The 18,167-nt window shown below is 36.5% G+C and overlaps 2 protein-coding genes across 4 annotated transcripts in view; one reads left to right on the top strand and one right to left on the bottom strand.

Annotated features, from left to right (window-relative positions):
* Nucleotides 1-394: 394 nt before the first annotated feature.
* MPP3 (MAGUK p55 scaffold protein 3) overlaps nt 395-18,167 on the bottom strand; it is a 57,318-nt gene continuing 39,545 nt past the window's right edge. The window contains exons 19-20 of one of the 2 annotated variants that reach the window (XM_051994332.1): nt 14,210-14,382; nt 395-980 (exon numbers count right to left, since the gene is read on the bottom strand). In XM_051994332.1, the coding sequence (XP_051850292.1) occupies nt 818-980; nt 14,210-14,382 (336 nt within the window). In that variant the 3' untranslated portion in view covers nt 395-817. Of the gene's footprint in view, nt 981-8,778; nt 14,383-18,167 lie in introns of those variants that run through there. The other variant, XM_051994333.1, reaches the window with a different exon arrangement.
* Nucleotides 2,219-8,890, top strand: CFAP97D1 (CFAP97 domain containing 1). Of its 2 annotated transcripts, none has more exons than XM_051994337.1 (6): nt 2,219-2,608; nt 3,798-3,868; nt 4,219-4,337; nt 6,702-6,816; nt 7,698-7,754; nt 8,616-8,890. In XM_051994337.1, exons 1-5 carry the CDS (start codon nt 2,485-2,487, stop codon nt 7,752-7,754), a joined length of 486 nt encoding a protein of 161 aa, XP_051850297.1. In that variant the 5' UTR covers nt 2,219-2,484; the 3' UTR covers nt 8,616-8,890. The 2 variants fall into 2 exon arrangements, with proteins under 2 accessions (XP_051850297.1, XP_051850296.1); XM_051994336.1 differs by having other exon boundaries at nt 2,222-2,608; nt 6,693-6,816.

Raw genomic sequence — 18,167 nt, 5'->3', positions numbered from 1 at the left:
GGACTATGTAGGAACTGCCTATAGGGGAAACAAAAGAGGGAAAAAAAGGTAAAATGTCAACTTCTCTAGAGAGGATACTGGACTATGTGTGTCATTAATACATTTCTGAAAACTTGAGGTCCTATAAAAAAAGGGGGGAGAAAAAGATAAATGGCTAATTCCTGTAGGGAGGACATTGTGATAATAGGGGAAGAAGGAAGGAAAGAAAGAAGGAAGGGAGGGAGGGAGGGGAGAGGGACTGAGAGAAGGAAAAGAAAGAAAATCTATGGAAGGGAGGAGAGTAATCAATATATGTATTGATAGATTTCCTAATACCTGTGATTCTGCCCCAAAAGGAAAGGAGAACATAAATTGCTAACACCTGGAGGAAAGAAAATGATCATCTAGTAAGTCAGTCATTTAATTAATGTTTATTAACACCTATTATGTACTAGACTTTGTGTTAAAAGCTGGGGATATTAAGGAAGCAGTTTCTGTTCTTGAAGCACGCATAATTTAGGAGGAGGCAAGATGCAAACAGCTCTCTATAAACAAGCTATAATAGGATAAATTGGAGGTTATGAACAGAGAGAGTAAGGCACCAGAATAAAATATCGGTAGAGTTTCAATATCTATGGTTCCGTCCCAAAAAAAGAGGGTGGCAGAAAATTGCTAACTCCTGGAAGGAAATTGGTGACCAGGCATAGCATTTGATAGAACTCTTGTTCTATCCCAGGTCCACTTTAAAAAAAAAAAAAAATGTTAAAAATCCTGAGAAGAGGGAACTGACCAGTGCAAGGTTAGGGCACAGAACGACAGAAAAGAATATGTCACAACTTTATAGAAAATCACTTAATAGAACAATCAATGAATGTTGATGACTTGGCCCGATGTGTCTGAAGGTAACATTGGTACTCCCTCCCCTTGCCTTGGAAGCTACATCCACAGCGACCATCAGTCTTTGAAAAGTGTAACTGGAGTCACTCAACGAAATTGAATATCTGAAAAAGAAATAGATCTTCAGATCAGAATGGACCTTAACAAATCACAGGATCATGGTATTCAGGGTTAGAAAGGTATTTAAGATCATGAAAGTGACAATTTTAAAAAGCATTTAAATTTGTTTCTCATTTTACACCAGCATCTCTAATCCATTCTGCCTGAAATTACTAGTAGAAATGGATAATATAAATTTGGCTTAAATTTAGCTCAACAACAAAATTAGCTCAAATTTAGCAACAAAACTCTTAAACAACAGATAAGACTCTTAAATACACATAATTGGTTGGCAGGGCTCCCTTAGATGTCATCTTGTCCATCTCTTCCCTCCTCCCATCAACTCATTTTAAAAGGAGAGGAACTTGTATCCAAGGTGACATGACTTAAAGGCAGCAGAGATAAACCTAGAACCTTAGTCTATCTCCCAAGATTGCTGACTGCTGCCCATAAAAATGACAAATCAAATAATAATAATGATGATGAAGAAGAAGATATTTAACATTTATATAATACCTATTATGTGTCAGACACAGTGCAAAGGGCATTTATAAATATATCATTTGATCCTCACAGCTACCTTGGAAGATAGATGCTATTTATTATCCCTGTATTACAAAATGAGAAAACAATCAAATAGAGGAAAGATTACTTGCCACACAGCTAGTAAATATCTGAGGCCAGATGATAAATACATAGATAGATAGATAGCTACATAGATACATAGATAGATATAATCTAAGTACTGACTTCTTTGTCCCTCCCATCCCCTTTCTATTTTTACTAATCTCCCCCTACATACCCTACAGCCAAACAGGGTGAATATCTAACAAGCTAAACTATCTTTAATATCAATACTATTTTCCCCAATATTGGAAGCATTAAATACTCTCCTTATATTGCCCTTGATTCTAAGTAGATGAAAACAGAGAGAATTCTGGTTTGTTGTGTTCCAGATTACTAAGGATTTTATAAAAGATTATAATGATTAAAAAGTTTTCTTTTTTAAAGGCCCTGTTCCCTTCTTAACCACAAAGGAAGATACTTTTTTTTCCCTTCCCTTTCTCCACCTAAATAATACAGATTTTTAAAAATCTGAAACCATGTGGGATCTCTTATTCATACTTTGTAACAATTAGCAGTAAAGAAAAACAGCTCACCACTCATTATTACTATGGCATAAAGTTCTGCAGGGAACTTTACAAAGAAAGTTTTAACATTTATTATCTCTTGAATTACCTGTGAAGTGAGCATCAAAATTGTGTAATTGTTATCATCTCCATTTCAAAGGGCAGGTAACTGCAGTTCAGAGAGATAGGTTAGGGAATGCTATTACCCCAAGCCAACACAAACTTGCTCTGTGGGTTTTGCAGCCCTCTTTCTTAGCAACTTGGTTGTGCTTTTCACTGATGTCACAACAGGTTGACTATGACAGTCATTAATGGGTAAAGCTGAGTAGACCTCAGAGTTAATAAGTAGGTGCCTCATTTCTGAATTAAGAAAGAGACAATGAACAACTCCTTAGAATACTTAGCATATCCTGCAATTGTTGCTAATCACAGACAAACTACAGCCTTTAAGAAGAAATTGGATATCGGGCACCATGAAGCTCATAAGAACAGAGTGGAAGTAGGTATGTGTGGGGATCAGAAGGTGTTAGTAAATATCCTGAGTCAGAGAGTATTCTCATCGTGAAGATGCTAAAAAAGGCTTTCCTAATTGGGGGTGATGCTAAAAATAAATAAATAAATAAAGCAGTTCATGACTTCAGAATGCCACAGGGCTTCTCAGATGTGACTTATGAATTGATTTTATTTGCCTGGACTTTTTTCTAAAAGAATGAACTTGGGAAAGGGTAGGGGAGTGGAAGAGAAAACACATAGCAACAAGTGGGTAATTATAGAGATGCAAAAAAAGAAAAAAGAAAAGCATTAAAAATATACAAAAGAAAGCAAAAAAAGTTCAGAAGGGGAGTAAGTTTTATTATTGCCATGTTAAATTTAATAGGTACTTTTAAAAAAACTCTTTAACAGAGTACATAATTTCATGTAGAATTATTTTTGTTCCTACTTGTATGTTCATGTTTCTTGATGATTGTTAAACTCATAATAAAAAAGAAAAATGTTATTAATGATTTTTATTTTTTAAAAAATGCAATGGAGGCTATTAGCCAGTCCTTCCTGAGAATGTCTAAAATGTCCATTTCATAGAAATGGAGGAGCCTGAAATACTCAATGAAAGGAAATAAAAAAGAGAGAAAATAAGATGTCAGTGACTTTATTTCTAGATTTGTGTGGTGTAGAAGTATTATAAAAGTCAGTTTTACAAACACCAGAAAGAAGTTTTTCTGTTTGAGGGTTTCTTTTTATAGATCTTAACATTTTCTGTCACAGCAAGGCAATCTAATGCTGCTTTAGGAAATCAAACCAAACTAAATCTGTCTGATCTTCTAAATATAATTGATCTGAATCTTCTTGTACCAAATTATTAATATGGAAATGCTTTACACGGTTATTGCATATGTCTAATCTATTGTTTATTGTCTCAGGGAGGAGAGGGAAGGATAGAATTTGGAACTCTAAACTTAAAAAAAAAAACCCACAAATGGTTTAAAAAATTGTTTAACATGTAATTGTGGGGAAATAAAATTTTAAATCACACACATATATGTGTATATGTGTATGTAAAATTGAGATAAAGTTTTTTATAAAGAGAAAAGGTAAAGTATGCAGGTAGCTAACTTAAGAGTTTAGTGTGTTTATTCAAATTTTGTAATTACAATTATGATACAACAACTCATTTATTTTATCCTTTTTCTCTAGCTAAGCCTACAGTTGATACCAAACCTCCAGTGGCACATACACACCATATTTTAAAACTAAGCAAACTACAGGTATGTGGTAATTTGACTACTTTCAGAATCTCTTTTATGTCAGCTGAGATAGATATTAAACTCTTCAAGGGAACCATTTACGCAGAACTTTGCCAATCATGTTACTCAATCCCAAAGCATCTTAATGAACATCTTAATCTCTACCTGAAATTCTTCCCTTTCTAAAAACTCCACATCTCCCAATTTTCATTTCCCCCTCAACCAGCCCTATTTCTTCCTCTATCAAATGAGAGGGGCCTTTCTCTTAAATTCCCACCACTGTTGCTAGAGGAATAATGTGTCCCTCCTGAATATAGTTCAGCCCCTGTGCAGAAACAACATACCCATCATGACGACATTTTTATTACCAGGGTGAACAAAAAAGATTCAATAAAATCGAATATGAAAACAAGCAACTGTGTCAAAAAATTGCCGATGCTCAGCGTGGTCGTCCCTCGGTGGATTGCTGGAACGAATACTTTTCCAAAAGGTATTATTCTCACTTTCCCTTCCGACATTGCCATGAGACTTTTCTGTAAATGCCAGGATGGTTAACGCTGAGTTTTCCTGCTTCTAGTCTCTTAACACCCACCACTGCCAAAACAAGCTTCCTAATGCACAGATTTAACTAAGACTCTTTGCTGTTTAGGAAAGAGATTGATTCCATCTCTATTTCAGTATGGCATTTCAGCAGTTATATACAGAGCTGAACTGATTGTTAAATTTGGGGGCTAAGCATTTACACTTTAGAAATAGGCAAACATTACTACTAATCAGGGCTCAATTTATTGTTTTGCTTGATTGTCTAGACTTAAGTGATAGAGAAAAATATTAACAAGTCAGATTAAATGTATTATGTACATTTTGAGAGAGCCTATTAATATTAAATACTTCCCAGTACACCTTTGCATGTGGGAGACCTTGATTTTACACCCCACACTCCTTTCAACTTATTGGCAGGCACCTCTCTTGTGCTTGGAATTTCCTTCCTTCACTTTTCTCCCTGTTGAAATAGAACTCAGTTCTATGGTTCAGAGCTGGAGGGGACTTCAGACGCCATCTCATCTAGTCCAATTTCTGTTGACCTTGATTTTACAGAGAAGGCAACTGAGACCCATGAAAAGCTAAGCTACTTCCCAAGTTCATGCAGGTCTGCCTGTATGTGCCTGACTCTTTGACACCTCGTTTGGGGTTTTCTTGGCAGAGATTCTAGAATGGTTTGCAATTTCCTTCTCCACATTTTACAGATGAGGAAACTGATTCAAATAGGGTTAAGTGACTTGCCCAGAGTCATACAGCTAGTTAAGTATCCGAGGTTAGATTTTGATCCCAGGCTCAGCAGTTTATCTAGTGTACATGGATAGAAAGTAGTAGAGTTCTGGAAGCTAACAGACCATATCGTCCAACCCTCTCATGTTACTGAATCTGCTGACTGCCATCAGCTTTACTTCTCACCATCTCTCTACCTCCGCTGCCTCTTCAAGGTCTACCTTAGGTGCTAAGGAAGCCTTCCCTAATCACCAATCCCATTGTACCTCCTCCCATCCCCCCTCCCCTTCCAAGAAACAAATCTCCCCTTCCTCAAATTTCCCTGCAGCATTTAGTTCCTTTAATATGTTCTGCCTAGTATTAGTCAATGAACATTAACTAAGTACCTATTATGCGTGAACCCAAACTATACATGAAACAGGCCCTACTTTCAAGGAGCTTATTTTCTACTGAAGGAGGCAAAACATGTATGAACATGTATATAACATGTATCTAAAAATATATATCAAAGGTAATTTTGAGGAAAGAGAGTAGGAGTGGGAGGGAATCAGGAAGCACCTTGTGAGGGTTGGGGTGCTGAGATGAGCTCTGAAGGAAGGTAGGGGTTCTGAGGAGAAGGGTTTGAAGATGAGGCAGGATGCTCAAAGACACAGAACAGCAAGATGACTCTTTGGGCACTTGTTTGTATAGTCATCTCTTTAAATTATAACCTCCTTGAGGACAGAAATAAGACTGTTTCTTCCTCATACAGAGTAGGTAATGTTGTTTCCTTAAAATCTAATAGAAGATTCATAGGATATGGATTTAAGGCCTACAAGGACCTCAGAAGTTAATCTCATATAATTTCCTCATTTTACAGATGGAGAAACTGAGGTCAGGGAGGCTAAGTTCCGAAAGCCACATACAGATGGTATCAGAGTAGAGTGTAAACCTAGGTCTGACCAGAATAGCCAAAGCAAAGGTTTCCTTTTATTTTCTTTCATGGGCACCATACAAACCAGAGAGTTTTCTGAACAGACCGGGAAATGCAATTTTCTCCAAGCTGTGAATAACATTCTGGTGTGTCCACCACTGGGCTTGCTAGAGAATTGGGCAGCTCAGTATTTCATTAAGGTACCCATCCGAGGTTTGCATTTCTAGGCAATCACTCGACTTGTGCCAGTTTGTTTACCAAAAAGGTGAAGGCGGAAAGGCGCCAGGAGTTTGAACCTTTGCTTTCTACTTCTATTTATTGTATGTGGTTTAGAGGCCAGGATTTCTGACTCAGAACCAGCACTCCTTCCATTGTAACTCCTTGAGTCACTCAGTTGCTGGCTGATAGTTTTCCAAGAAGAGAATTTCCCTATCATCTGACTGCAAGGTATCATGGCATACATCTTTTTAGCAATCTTTCTAATCCAATAAGTATGAAGAGATCACAAGAAATGGCAGGTGAATCCTTCTAAGATCATCGCACCCAGAAATTTCAAACTTTTGCACTCCTGATACCTCAGTCTAACCCAATAAGAAATTTTTGGTTGTCACTTTGCACTGGTTTTGGTATTTTGTGGTTTGTTTGTTTTTTCTTCTTTTTCAGCTTAAATAGAGAGACTCGCAACAGGGAATTAGTGAGAATCACTGTGGAGAATCAAGGAATTCTTCGGAGGATTGGAGATCGTAAACCTCACTATGACCGAAGGGCATCAGAGATAGACTGGCAGGCATGTGGGGAGAAGGGTTATACATTGTAGAAAATTTATTATACAGATTTCTTCTAGGTTCCAAGTGAGGAGAAGCTTCAATAGAATTCCCATGTAGCTGAGCTTAACAGTCAGGGAAATAAAAAGGAGAAAAAAAAAGAATAAAACCAGTCATCTCTAAGGACTTTTTGGGATGGCTTCAGATAGTTTCAAATAACAGAAGCTTTCTTCACCACTTAACCTTGATGCTTCTAACTTAGTAAGGTAAAATAGAAGGTGTGAGCAAACCAGAGAGATGAATGTAGCTTTAGGCTTATTGGTTAGTATTTTTCCTGTTGTTTAATAGCACAATCATAAATTTCAGCCCTTAATAAAGTGCTTTATAATTTGCAAAGCAAACCCTCTGATAATCAGTGGTACATCTTATCATGTCATGTCACGATTATCAATGCCATGACACCATGCTACATGAGAAATACCACAAAGTATTTTCCATTTAAAAACAATTTGGTAAGTACTTCCTGTGTGCCAGGTACTATACTAAACTCAAGGTAAAAACAGGTAAAAGACAATCCTTGCTCTTGAGGAGCTCACAGTCTAATTAGCAGTAGAGGATGGGGGAAGAGGAGAACAATATGCAAACAACTATACAACTCTATACAAACAAGATACAGAAAGGATAAATGAGAAATATTCAACAGAGAGAAGGCACTAGAATTAAGAAGGATTGGGAAAGGCTTCTTTGTAGAAGGTGGAATTTTAGCTGGCACTTGGAAGAAGTCAGGAAAGTCATACCCACCTAGGAATTAGGACCACAGTGTGTCCAATTTCTGTACCAGTATCAAATCATGCTGTAAAATGCTAGTTTATTGACATAACTATTTCTGCCTTTTTCCTTCAAGAATTCCAGACGATATATAAAAAATACCACAAGATACCTTCTCTACAAAAAAGACTAGGTATGTCCCTGTCCCTTTCCTCTTTATTTTAAAATCCAATTATAAGTAATAAGCTCCATAAATCATAGAGACTTAAGAAAGCAAGAAGATATGTTTCGGGGAAATGTGCAAAGAGGAGACATGAATGAATTCCTCTTCTCGAAATTCTATCATTCTTTCAATTATGCTGACTAAATGTTAGATCTCTGGGAGTGCCAAGATACCATCAACTTGACAGTTTGTGAAGTTTTTATTGTAGGAGGTCCTATAGGGTTTAGTTGTCATCTAGACCAACTTTCCTTCATTTTGTAGGAAATTTTACCTTTTTTACATCTATGGAAAGTGAGGCCTAAAAATGATTAAGTTGACACAGGTCACATGAGTTATAAGGCAGAATTTAAACCCAGACCATCTGTATCCAGGATCAGTGTTCTTTCACTATTTTTTTTAGTGTTCTTTCATTATTAGCAATGATTATATATCAGGTAGAAAGAGACAAATCAAGGATGACATTTTCCTAGTGCTTTGATTTGCAAAGTGATACACACACATACACACTTACATATATAGGTATATGTATATATCTCACATTTGACATAGAAATAAAATTTAGGTAGGTAGCTATGAGATAGATGGATTCGAGAAATCTATCATTCAAGTCTCACAACAACCCTGGGAAATATAAGTTCTACAAAAAAAGGAAACCAAGATTCAAAGAGAATACGTGACTTTGTTATGGTCATACACATAAGTGTTAGAAGTGGGCTGTGTACCCAAGTCATCTTTATTTCAAGGCCACCATTCCCTAAATAATTTTTCTATGTAATTGAAGAGTCTCTCTCTCCCCCCTCTCCCCGTCTTTTTTTTCTTCATAATGAAAAGAAAAGTCTACATGGGAAAAAACCCAGAAAAGGTGCGGTGATCTCGTCAACTTGGATTATCATGGAATTCCCAAATGGATGAATGATTAGACCTTCGGAAGCTACAATAACTTACATCTACAACTCTGCATCTAGAGACAGAAATGCAACCTGCCACCAGAAAAAAAGATGCAAGTACATTTTTATTGTTTGTTTTAAACAAAAGACATTTCACATTCAGACTGTATCACTCTTTTAGACATAGATCAAAAAGAAAAAGAAAAAGGTGATCATCAAGCTACAAGTTGATTTCTACGGCCCCCCCAAAAAAAAACTCGTGACAAAATCAAGGTTAAAAAACCAACACGTGGAACAGATGCCATTCTTAGAAAAATTCTGTTAATTTGCACAATTGAAAAAAGAATCTCATTTAAAATATACAGAACAAGTATGTCTGCTTGCATCTGCCTGCAGTAACAGTGAAATACTCCTTTATGATGAAAATGTATCAAAGCACATTGAGACCACAGTGCATAGATTTTATTGCTGACTATATGAGTCAGCACACCTGACTTTTAGAGTGAAGGGATGGTTTGACATCCCTGTATTTATTTATAGGATATACAAATTATTCTCTGTCTTTTGAATGTCATTGATTCTATGTGATGCAGAAATATTCTTCCTTGTTTGTTGGCTCTGAACTACATCTTTTGAGAATGGCCACTGTACTTATCCCTAAAAAAAGCCCCATGGTTATTAAAGATATTTCTAAGAGATACTATTTCTGGGAGTATAATCACCCACTCATGCTCTCAAGGCTATGATGAGGCTAAACTGGTCATAGAAAAATTGGATTTGAAACTAATGTCTTCAAACATGTCTGTATTTTAGCATCGTAGCCACAATGCATGATCTGTGACCACTGACACAGTACAGTATGATGAATTGGGGTCATTTTCTTATGTTAAATTGAGTGTTGTGGATAAGGGGGCTGCTAAGCAACAAGATCAACAAGGTAAACCTCCTCCCCATTCCCCAACCCCATTCTCAAGATTTCATTGCCTGTCTCCCTGGGTTGACAGCCAAGTATAATTATAATGACTTAATGGCAAATAGAAACAGGCTACTCAATTATACATAAGAATCCCATGGCACATAATGACTTAGAATAGCATATGTTAACATTTATGTTCTGATGTACTTTCTATACTCTGATGTATTTTTATTTATTTTGTTAAATATTGTCCAATTCCATTTCAATCTGAATTTGGTCCAGTGTTGTGGGCCACGTGGGCAGGTGGTCTCCTGTTTGACAGCTCTGGTAGAGTGGATCAAGAGCTGGCCATCCTTGGAATTAGCTGGACTCATGTCTAGCTGGTGACATAGCTCCTGTGGTCAGGGTCTAATCCGTTAACCTTTCAGTGAGCCCAGCCAACTCTCTTAAAATCATATTCTCCACCTCCACTGAGGATATAACAACAATCAATGAAATGCTAGTAAATATTTAACAATCTGCTCTTGAGAAGGAAAAAAAAATATGCCCAGGACATAAATTTAATCTGCATTCTTAACATTTTCTTTATCACCTTCTTAAATCCAGATGATAAATAAATCAAGTTCTGATTTGTAGCATTTGCTGATATCCAAAGTATCAGACACTCTGAAAATGTAATTGTCGGTACCCAGAGCTGGTTTAGCACACTTGTGAAATAGCTAACATTCACGTAGCAGATATTCACTTTGCTTATGATATATATTTTTTTTGATCCTCTCAATCTGAAGTAAAGGGGTTACTATTGTTTCCTTCTAGAGAAAGCTCGGGCTGAGACAAGTGAAGTGACTTATTTGAATGATGTGTTCCACAGACAGAAAGTTTCTGCCAAGGGGTTCACACCTAAGTCTCCTACTCAGAGCACGAGGCTACCTCCCTGGGTAGAGAGGCCTTTTTTCTGTTGTTCTCCTTGTAGGATTCTAGGAACGTAAGATTAGTGGGGACCTTGGGAATTCATCTTAACCTGCTTTTGGGTTAAGAAACTGAGGTCCAGAATGGATATTTGCCCAAGGTCATACAAAGTTGGCAGAGCCCATATTTGTCCACAAATCCTCTGGTTCCAAATTCAGCTTTCTCCACACTCACTTTGCCTTCATGAGGGAAAAAAAAGTTAAAAAACAGTTGCAGTTTGCAAAGCTGACTTGTTCAGGGTCTATTAAGTCACAACCAAACATTTCAAAACAAAATAGAGTAGCACCTTGTTTAATTTGGAATCCTCAATTCTGCTTCACATAATTGAGAGCTGTCCAAATTCAATTTAATTCAAGAAACATTTAAGCAGTACCTCTTAAAATGTTTCAAAGAAGTAAACTGGATGAATGTGAGAATGCTTTAGTGAGCTTGAGTATGGGGCAGTTGCCCTGTGTTCCTTTAGAAGCCCAGAATTTAAATATACTTTCTAGTTATAAAGAAGGATTTAGCTTGGCCCCTGATCTCAAGTCTATCTTCAACAAGTGAGGCATGAGATCGTAGGGTGCTCTGTCTTCACATGACACTCTTCTGCCAGACCCAACGAACTCATCCAGTGTTTTCTCATTCGCATATCTAATAATACTCAAACTGTTGTCAAGAAGACTTTTAAAAAATCAAGCTACTTTATTTGTAGTTGCAAAGACCTAGAAACAAAGTAAATGTTCAGCTGTTGGTGAACAGCAGGACAAATTCTGGTATGCAATTGAATAATACACTGCCATGAAAAATTAACCAGTATGAGAAACATGAAGAAATTTGAAAAGACATTATATGAAGGTAACACAAAGCCAAGGAAATAACAACAGAATAGTATATATACTGAAAGGAAAAATATTTACATAAATATAAAGAATAAAGAAAAAGTATAGAAGAAAACCTAATAAATTGGTATGGTCCCATATTATATGTAGAAATTTATTTTTTAAGTATAAAGAGTTGTAAATGTATTTATATTTGTTTCTGTATTTTTAAAAGTGTACAATAAATTGTTTAAATAAATTTTTTTTAAAAAATAACCAGGCTTAAAAAAAGAGACTATGCTATTTTAGAATTTTTTTTTTATAAAATGCTAGCGGAAAAAAAAAAAACCTTAACATTTCATAGGCAACAAAACAGATACTACATTTAATACAGTGTTTGTGTGTATTAATGCATACTTCTCAAAAACAAAGGTCAGTTAATTTAATTGTGTAAAGATAAAGAGAATGAGGTTGAAGGAAGAAGAACCAAGAAAGTAATACACACACATAAAGGGACAAAACACTACAAGACACCAAAATTCAGATCAATGTAACAACCAGCCCTGACTCCTGAGGACTGGTGATGAAACACACGTTTGCTCCTCTTTTAGAAAGGTAGATGTCAGCCTATAGGTTCAAGGAGGAGGCATACACTGCCTGAAACAATCAGTGGGTAGGTTTGTTTTGGTCAAGTCCACATCTATTACAATAGAAAGTTCTATCACTGGGATGAAAGGAATTAGGAAAAAGTGATGGCACTCTTAACATCAATAAAACATTATTAAAATTGAGAATATAGCAGAAAATAACTTGTGGTAAAAAAAATAAAAAAATCAAACCAGTAACAACTATTTTAGGATCTGAGGTCTATATGGCATTCTGACAAAAAACATCAATGAAACAGTTTTTTTTTTTTAATTGAGAATATATCAGAAAATTATTTGGGATTTATTTGTTTAAATAACAGTTATTTTCAGATCTGAGACACACACACATATATGAGACATACATATATGTATATATGTATGTATATCAGAATCACCACCATGGTAGCAATAGAATTAAAGAACTAGAAATCCAATGCAGCATTTTCTTCTCATTGAATGAATGGAAACTTCAGGAAATCTTTTTTTTTCCTGGAAAATTGTCAGAATAAGGTATTACTCTTAAGCATGTTGGAGAGAGAACAAATGGGACAGCAGCTTACAAAACCTAGCTCAAAGAGATAGATGTACAAATGCAGCACACTATCATATATCCACACACAATAAGTGATGAAACTGGGGGAGAAGGGGGGTGTGTGTGGCTGAACTGAGAGGTTTTGTAAAGTATTCTTAGAAGAGCACAAACAATATAGAAAACCCCTCTATTAAGAAAAAAACAAAGGGGCTAAATTAGGATAATTACCTTTCCCACTCTGATTTATTTTACTTTTATTAGCCAGTTGAAGTCTTCTGGAAGGGTCAAAAATGTTTGCTTTTGTTTTGGTTTCCAGCTCTTTTTTTCAGTCTCAATATTATTGAGAAGAATCCAGCAGTATTTCATTTATTTTTTGGCACCCACAATTTTATAAATTCATAGTCAAGAACTCAGAAATATGGGGGGAAATGCTTCTGAAAAGTCAAAAGAAAGTTCATATACTCAAGATTAGTTGACGTGTTTTATGCAGAATCATACAGAGTCAGAAGGAATGTTGGAATTCATCTACTCTCACCACCACCTAAAAGTCCATACTGATTTGCCCAAACTAGTAATAGAAGGAATGATCTCAGTCCAGGTCCCTCTATCTTAAATTCAGCATGTATTTCATTGGGCCTACGACAACTCCATTGGAATCATCTTGACTCTTATTTGTACTTTCGACATAACTGCCAACTTTAGAGGAGGAGGGGAGGAAAAAACTATAATTTCAAAAATCATGACTGAGTCCGATTAGAATTGGGCAAAGAGCTCCACTCAAATACTAAGCCATGAGAAAAGAAGTGGGCATAAAGCACCCTCATTGCTGGGCATCAATAACCATAGATTCTTCCTGTTCTTGACATTTCATTGGTAAAGGGAATTCTCAGGTGAAAGGACTTCTTCTCATGCAGCTCTCTTACCTTTTCTGCAATTTAAAATCTTAGAGAATCCTTGCCTCAAGGACTTGGAGGTTATATGTCTTGCCCCTGTATCAGAAACAACCCAGGTCCTTTCTCCCAGGTCATCCTCTATATACATTAATTATTCCATGCAATTTCTTTACATGATTTAGTAGGATAGGAAAAATGTAAAATAGCTGTTAAGACATTTCATTCAATATGATTCTGATAGTTTTTCTTGTTGAAAGGACAGAAGGATGACTCTTTAATTATGTGGAAAATTCACTCATGAGAAATACTTTACTTTCTATATGGTTTAGTAAAATAGGGAAATGTGTAATACCTTTTATTAAGACATTCATTCAACATGATTCTGATAGTTTTTCTTGTTGAAAGGGCAGGAGGGATGCCTCTTTTTAATTATGTGGAAAATTCATTCATTAGAAACACCTCTTTTCTTGATGGTGTTGAATAAATGAAGGCTGACCTTATTGTCAGGCTTAAACATCCAATATCAAATTTAATTAATTTAATTAAGGTTTCCAACTTAATTAGAATAGCTACTGAACTTTGGTACAAAGCATCAGTATCAACTTTTGTCTTTGATATTTTCAGGATCAAAAACATGTTGTTCTTAGAACACCTTCATCTCCAATGATTGCCCTGATCCAAAGGGGGCCAGGTTTGAATTTTTTAAAAAGATTATTTCCCACTTATAAACTTCTTCTGTACAAGGTTGATGATGGCAGACATCGATGCAAGATGGAATTACCTGACCCAGTTGACTGGAACCCAGTAAGAGGCTTTGCTCAGCTTCTCTAAGACCCCTTTCAGTTCATTGTATGTACTCTGGAGATCTTCATTCACCAAGACTGCATCCACCAAATGGCCATAATGCTGATCTATGAAGGCTGCTGAGGAGAGCATGTCCTGTTGCTCTTCACTCTGCAAAGAAAGGAGCCATTATGGCAGAACAGGGAAAAAAACTTTAGTAATGATCACTGCTAGCATCCATGTAGTGCTTTAATGTTTTATAACCATCTAATTTTGTCTTCACAACCCTGGGAAATAGATATTATTAATCCCATTGTACAGTTGAAGAAACTAAGGGATTTGTTCAGGGTCTGATGGCAAAAAAAGTAGCCAAGGCCACATTTGAACTCGGGTCTTCATGATTCCCAGTCTATTGCACCACCTAGCACTTTTAGAAATGGGAAAATCAACCACACAAAGCCCGTAAGGACTCAGTGCCCCACAGTGTTCCCCTCCTATTTTTAAAGTTGCAATCATGTTACTAGAACTTTGAGGACCTTTAGCTGTGTTCCTTTATAAAGTGCTGGAGTAGATGATTTCTAAGTTTTCTTCAAGCCCTAGAAAGGATGAAAATGACTAAGCTCAAGAATTCACGAATATGGGTGGTTAGTGTTTATAATAAAAATTAAAAAGCTAAATCCTCACAAAGTTTCTTAACCCAAATTAGTCAGTCCACTAGCAGTGAATCCCTTCTTAATATAGTCAGGTACTGTGCTAAGTGATAGCGATACAAAGAGAAACAAAAATAAAAAGTGCCTGCTTTCAAAGAGCTCACAATCTGAGGGAAGAGAGCTTGCAAACAATTATATATAAGCAAGATATGGATGGGATAAAATGGAACTGGACTTAGGGGGAAGGTGTAGAAGAATCTGAGAACCTGTCTGAAGCCCAGCTCTTACATTTAATATCTTAGACTGTGTGAACATCTCAGGGCTTCAAAGTTTCCTGGTATGTAACGAGATGGCATTGGTTAAAATGACACTGAAAGTCCTTTCCAGTCTTAAATCTATGATATTTGTCCTGGAATCATAAGGGACAGCTAGATGGTGAGATAGATAGAGCATCAGTGGTTTCGAGTCAGACACTGAGACCTGAGTTCAGATACTTATTAGCTGTTACCCTGTGCAAATTATTTAATCCTGTTTGCCTCAGTTCCCTCATTTATAAAATGAACTGGAGATGGAAATGGCAAACCACTCTACCATCTTTGCCAACACCTCTTAAATGGGGTCACAGAGAATTGTGCTGGTTTGAAACAACTAAAGAAGGGTCATTAGGAATAAATGTGAAGCAGATCACATAATTGGATACCCAATTATGCCAAATTAAGGGCTTCTGGGTTCATTTGGATGCCCCTGCACAAATAAACCTCTAAAACTCAGGGACCCTGATACCTCCACGAGACAGAGAAAGGGATGAAAGAACAAATGCCAGAACTCTTAGACATCTAAATATTTGTCATGAAATCAGGCTAAGTAGGAGAATTCATACCTAGGATCCTTCATACCTAATCAAAACTTCCAATCTTGAAGCCTGAGTTTTCTCACATTTAAAATTAGCATGAAGTACCAGTAACACCCTCTACAAGGATTTATAAGGCCATGGAATCCAATCCCCTCATTTTAGAGATGAGGAAATTTGGATATACAGAGGTTAAGTGACTTCTATTGCCTTATTAGAATATTCTAATAATTAGGATCTTTAAATTTGTTGCATTATTAAAGAGGCAAAATAGCTCTTTAAAGTTTTGACCTTAGGAAATACATAATTGCCTGGGGAAAAGGGAGCTACTCTTGGAGCTATAAAAGCAGAGTCAAAGTCCTGCCTCTGATGCATGTACACAATAGGTGTGATTTTCTTGGATAAGTCACTTAAGTTTTCAATACCCAGAATATGGCTCTAAGACTCAAGATCATATCCATACCACCAGTGCTTTCTTTTTGTCTTTGTAACCCTATCCGTAAGGACAATAACTGATGCTTAATAAAAGCCTCTGTATTTCCTGACTGATCATTGAGAAAACAGAAAATAAGATGTGCTACAAAATAAACTCCTAGTAAACTATCCTGCACACCTAGAGGCAGGTAGGCAATGCCATGGTGCTTATAGTGCCAACCCTAGAGTCAGGAAGACTCCTTTTTCTGACTTTGGATACTTATTGGCAATAATAAGTAATATCTGCTTTCCTTATATATATTCTTCATATTTCCAGCTCATTTGCTAGAAAGGGAAGTGGGATCACTAAAAGTCGGACATGACTGAAAAATCACTCAACAATAGTTTACACATAGAGACAGCCTAGTGTAGTAGTTAATTGAGCTAAAAGTCAGGAAGATCTGAATTCAAATCCTATCTTTGACACATAATTGCAGTGTGACTCAGAAGAAGTCATGTAACCTCTCAATAATCATGGCAACTTTCTAGAGGTGTTCTTAACCTGGGAACTCTAAACTTATTTTTAAAATATTTTGATAACTACATTTCAATATCATAGATTTCTTTTGTAATACTTTGTACTTAGAAACATTTTTCTGAGAAGGGATCCATAGGCTCCACCATACTGCCCAGTGGGTCTGTAAGAAAAGGATTAAGGTCCCTTGGATCTAAGATAAGCTGCAAAGAATGTTCCAATGAGCATTAGTAGAAGGGTTTTCCTTATCAGAAAATTCCCTAGGCCAGTGAAATCATAGGTATAGATCCTGTCCCTAGAAGTGACATACATTCAGACACCAAAATCAGAGGAGAAATATCAGAATAAACTTATAACCAAGTCTTTGACTTTTACAGCTCCTTTTTAATAAAGACATGGAGAGTCACTCACTCCTCAAGTCTGAGAGGGAAGGGCCACAGCTTGTCAAAGAAACTGTTCTAATTATTTTAGTATGTATGTTTCAAGAATCTAATTTCCTGGCTGAAGTTAGAACTGGAATTCTCTTTTCTATCGATCCCTATCTTTGCCATTTTACAGATGGGGAACTAAGAAACAGAGAGGAAAGTTGTCTCTTTGCCCAAAGTCACACAGGCAATACTGGTAGGAAGATACATATCTGAAGGATAAAGATTCAAAACAGTTGAACCTATCAGCACTCATGAATTTAGGGTAAAATCTACCTCCTTCCCTTGTAGGACAGCAGCTTCCTAGTAGGTAGAAAAGAATTTCACAGCTTTCATGGGCTCAATTCAATTATTTAAACATATGATATCTATATATGCAGCCTTAACCTCACTCCTGAGCTCCAAACACACTTCACCATTTCAAACTGGATGTTCCATTGACATTTCAAATTCAATACAACTTAAATAGAACTCATTACTTTAAAAAAGTTCTTCTAATCTTGGGTGCTGATGAGAGTACTGCCATCATTTTAGTTACTCAGATTTACAACCTCAGTATCATCCTGGACCCATCCCTTTCTGCCCCACAAATCCACTCAGTTCCCAAATTTTGTTTCTTCTGTGTCTTCAGCATCTCTCCATGTATGCAGTTATCATCCAACATCACTCCTTACCTGGACCATTGCCTTTTATGAGAATTGCACATGTTTAACCATTGGATAGTTTGCTGTCTTGGGGAGGAGGGAGAGGGGAAGAAAGAAAAATTTGGAACACAAGGTTTTGCAAAGGTGAATGTTGAAAACTCTCTTTGCATATATTTGAGAGGGAAAAAACATATCATTCTATGGAGATTTCCTGCCTCAAGTCTTTTCCCATTCCAATCTAATCTCCATTACCCCAGTGAATTTCCTAAAGGGAAGGTCTGACCATGTCACCTCTTGACTCAATAAATTTCATTGGTTTCTCTGTTCCTTCTAAGATCAAATGTAAATTTCTCTGAGAAATTTTGGCATTCAAAGATCATTACAATATGGCATCTTCCAACCTTCTTAGTCTCCTTACATATTAATTTCCCCCTCACA

This window comes from Antechinus flavipes, chromosome 4, assembly GCF_016432865.1.
Source record: "Antechinus flavipes isolate AdamAnt ecotype Samford, QLD, Australia chromosome 4, AdamAnt_v2, whole genome shotgun sequence".
Taxonomy (NCBI): domain Eukaryota; kingdom Metazoa; phylum Chordata; class Mammalia; order Dasyuromorphia; family Dasyuridae; genus Antechinus; species Antechinus flavipes.
The sequence above is the reverse complement of the archived record's forward strand: the minus strand, read 5'-3'. Positions and strand labels throughout refer to the sequence as shown.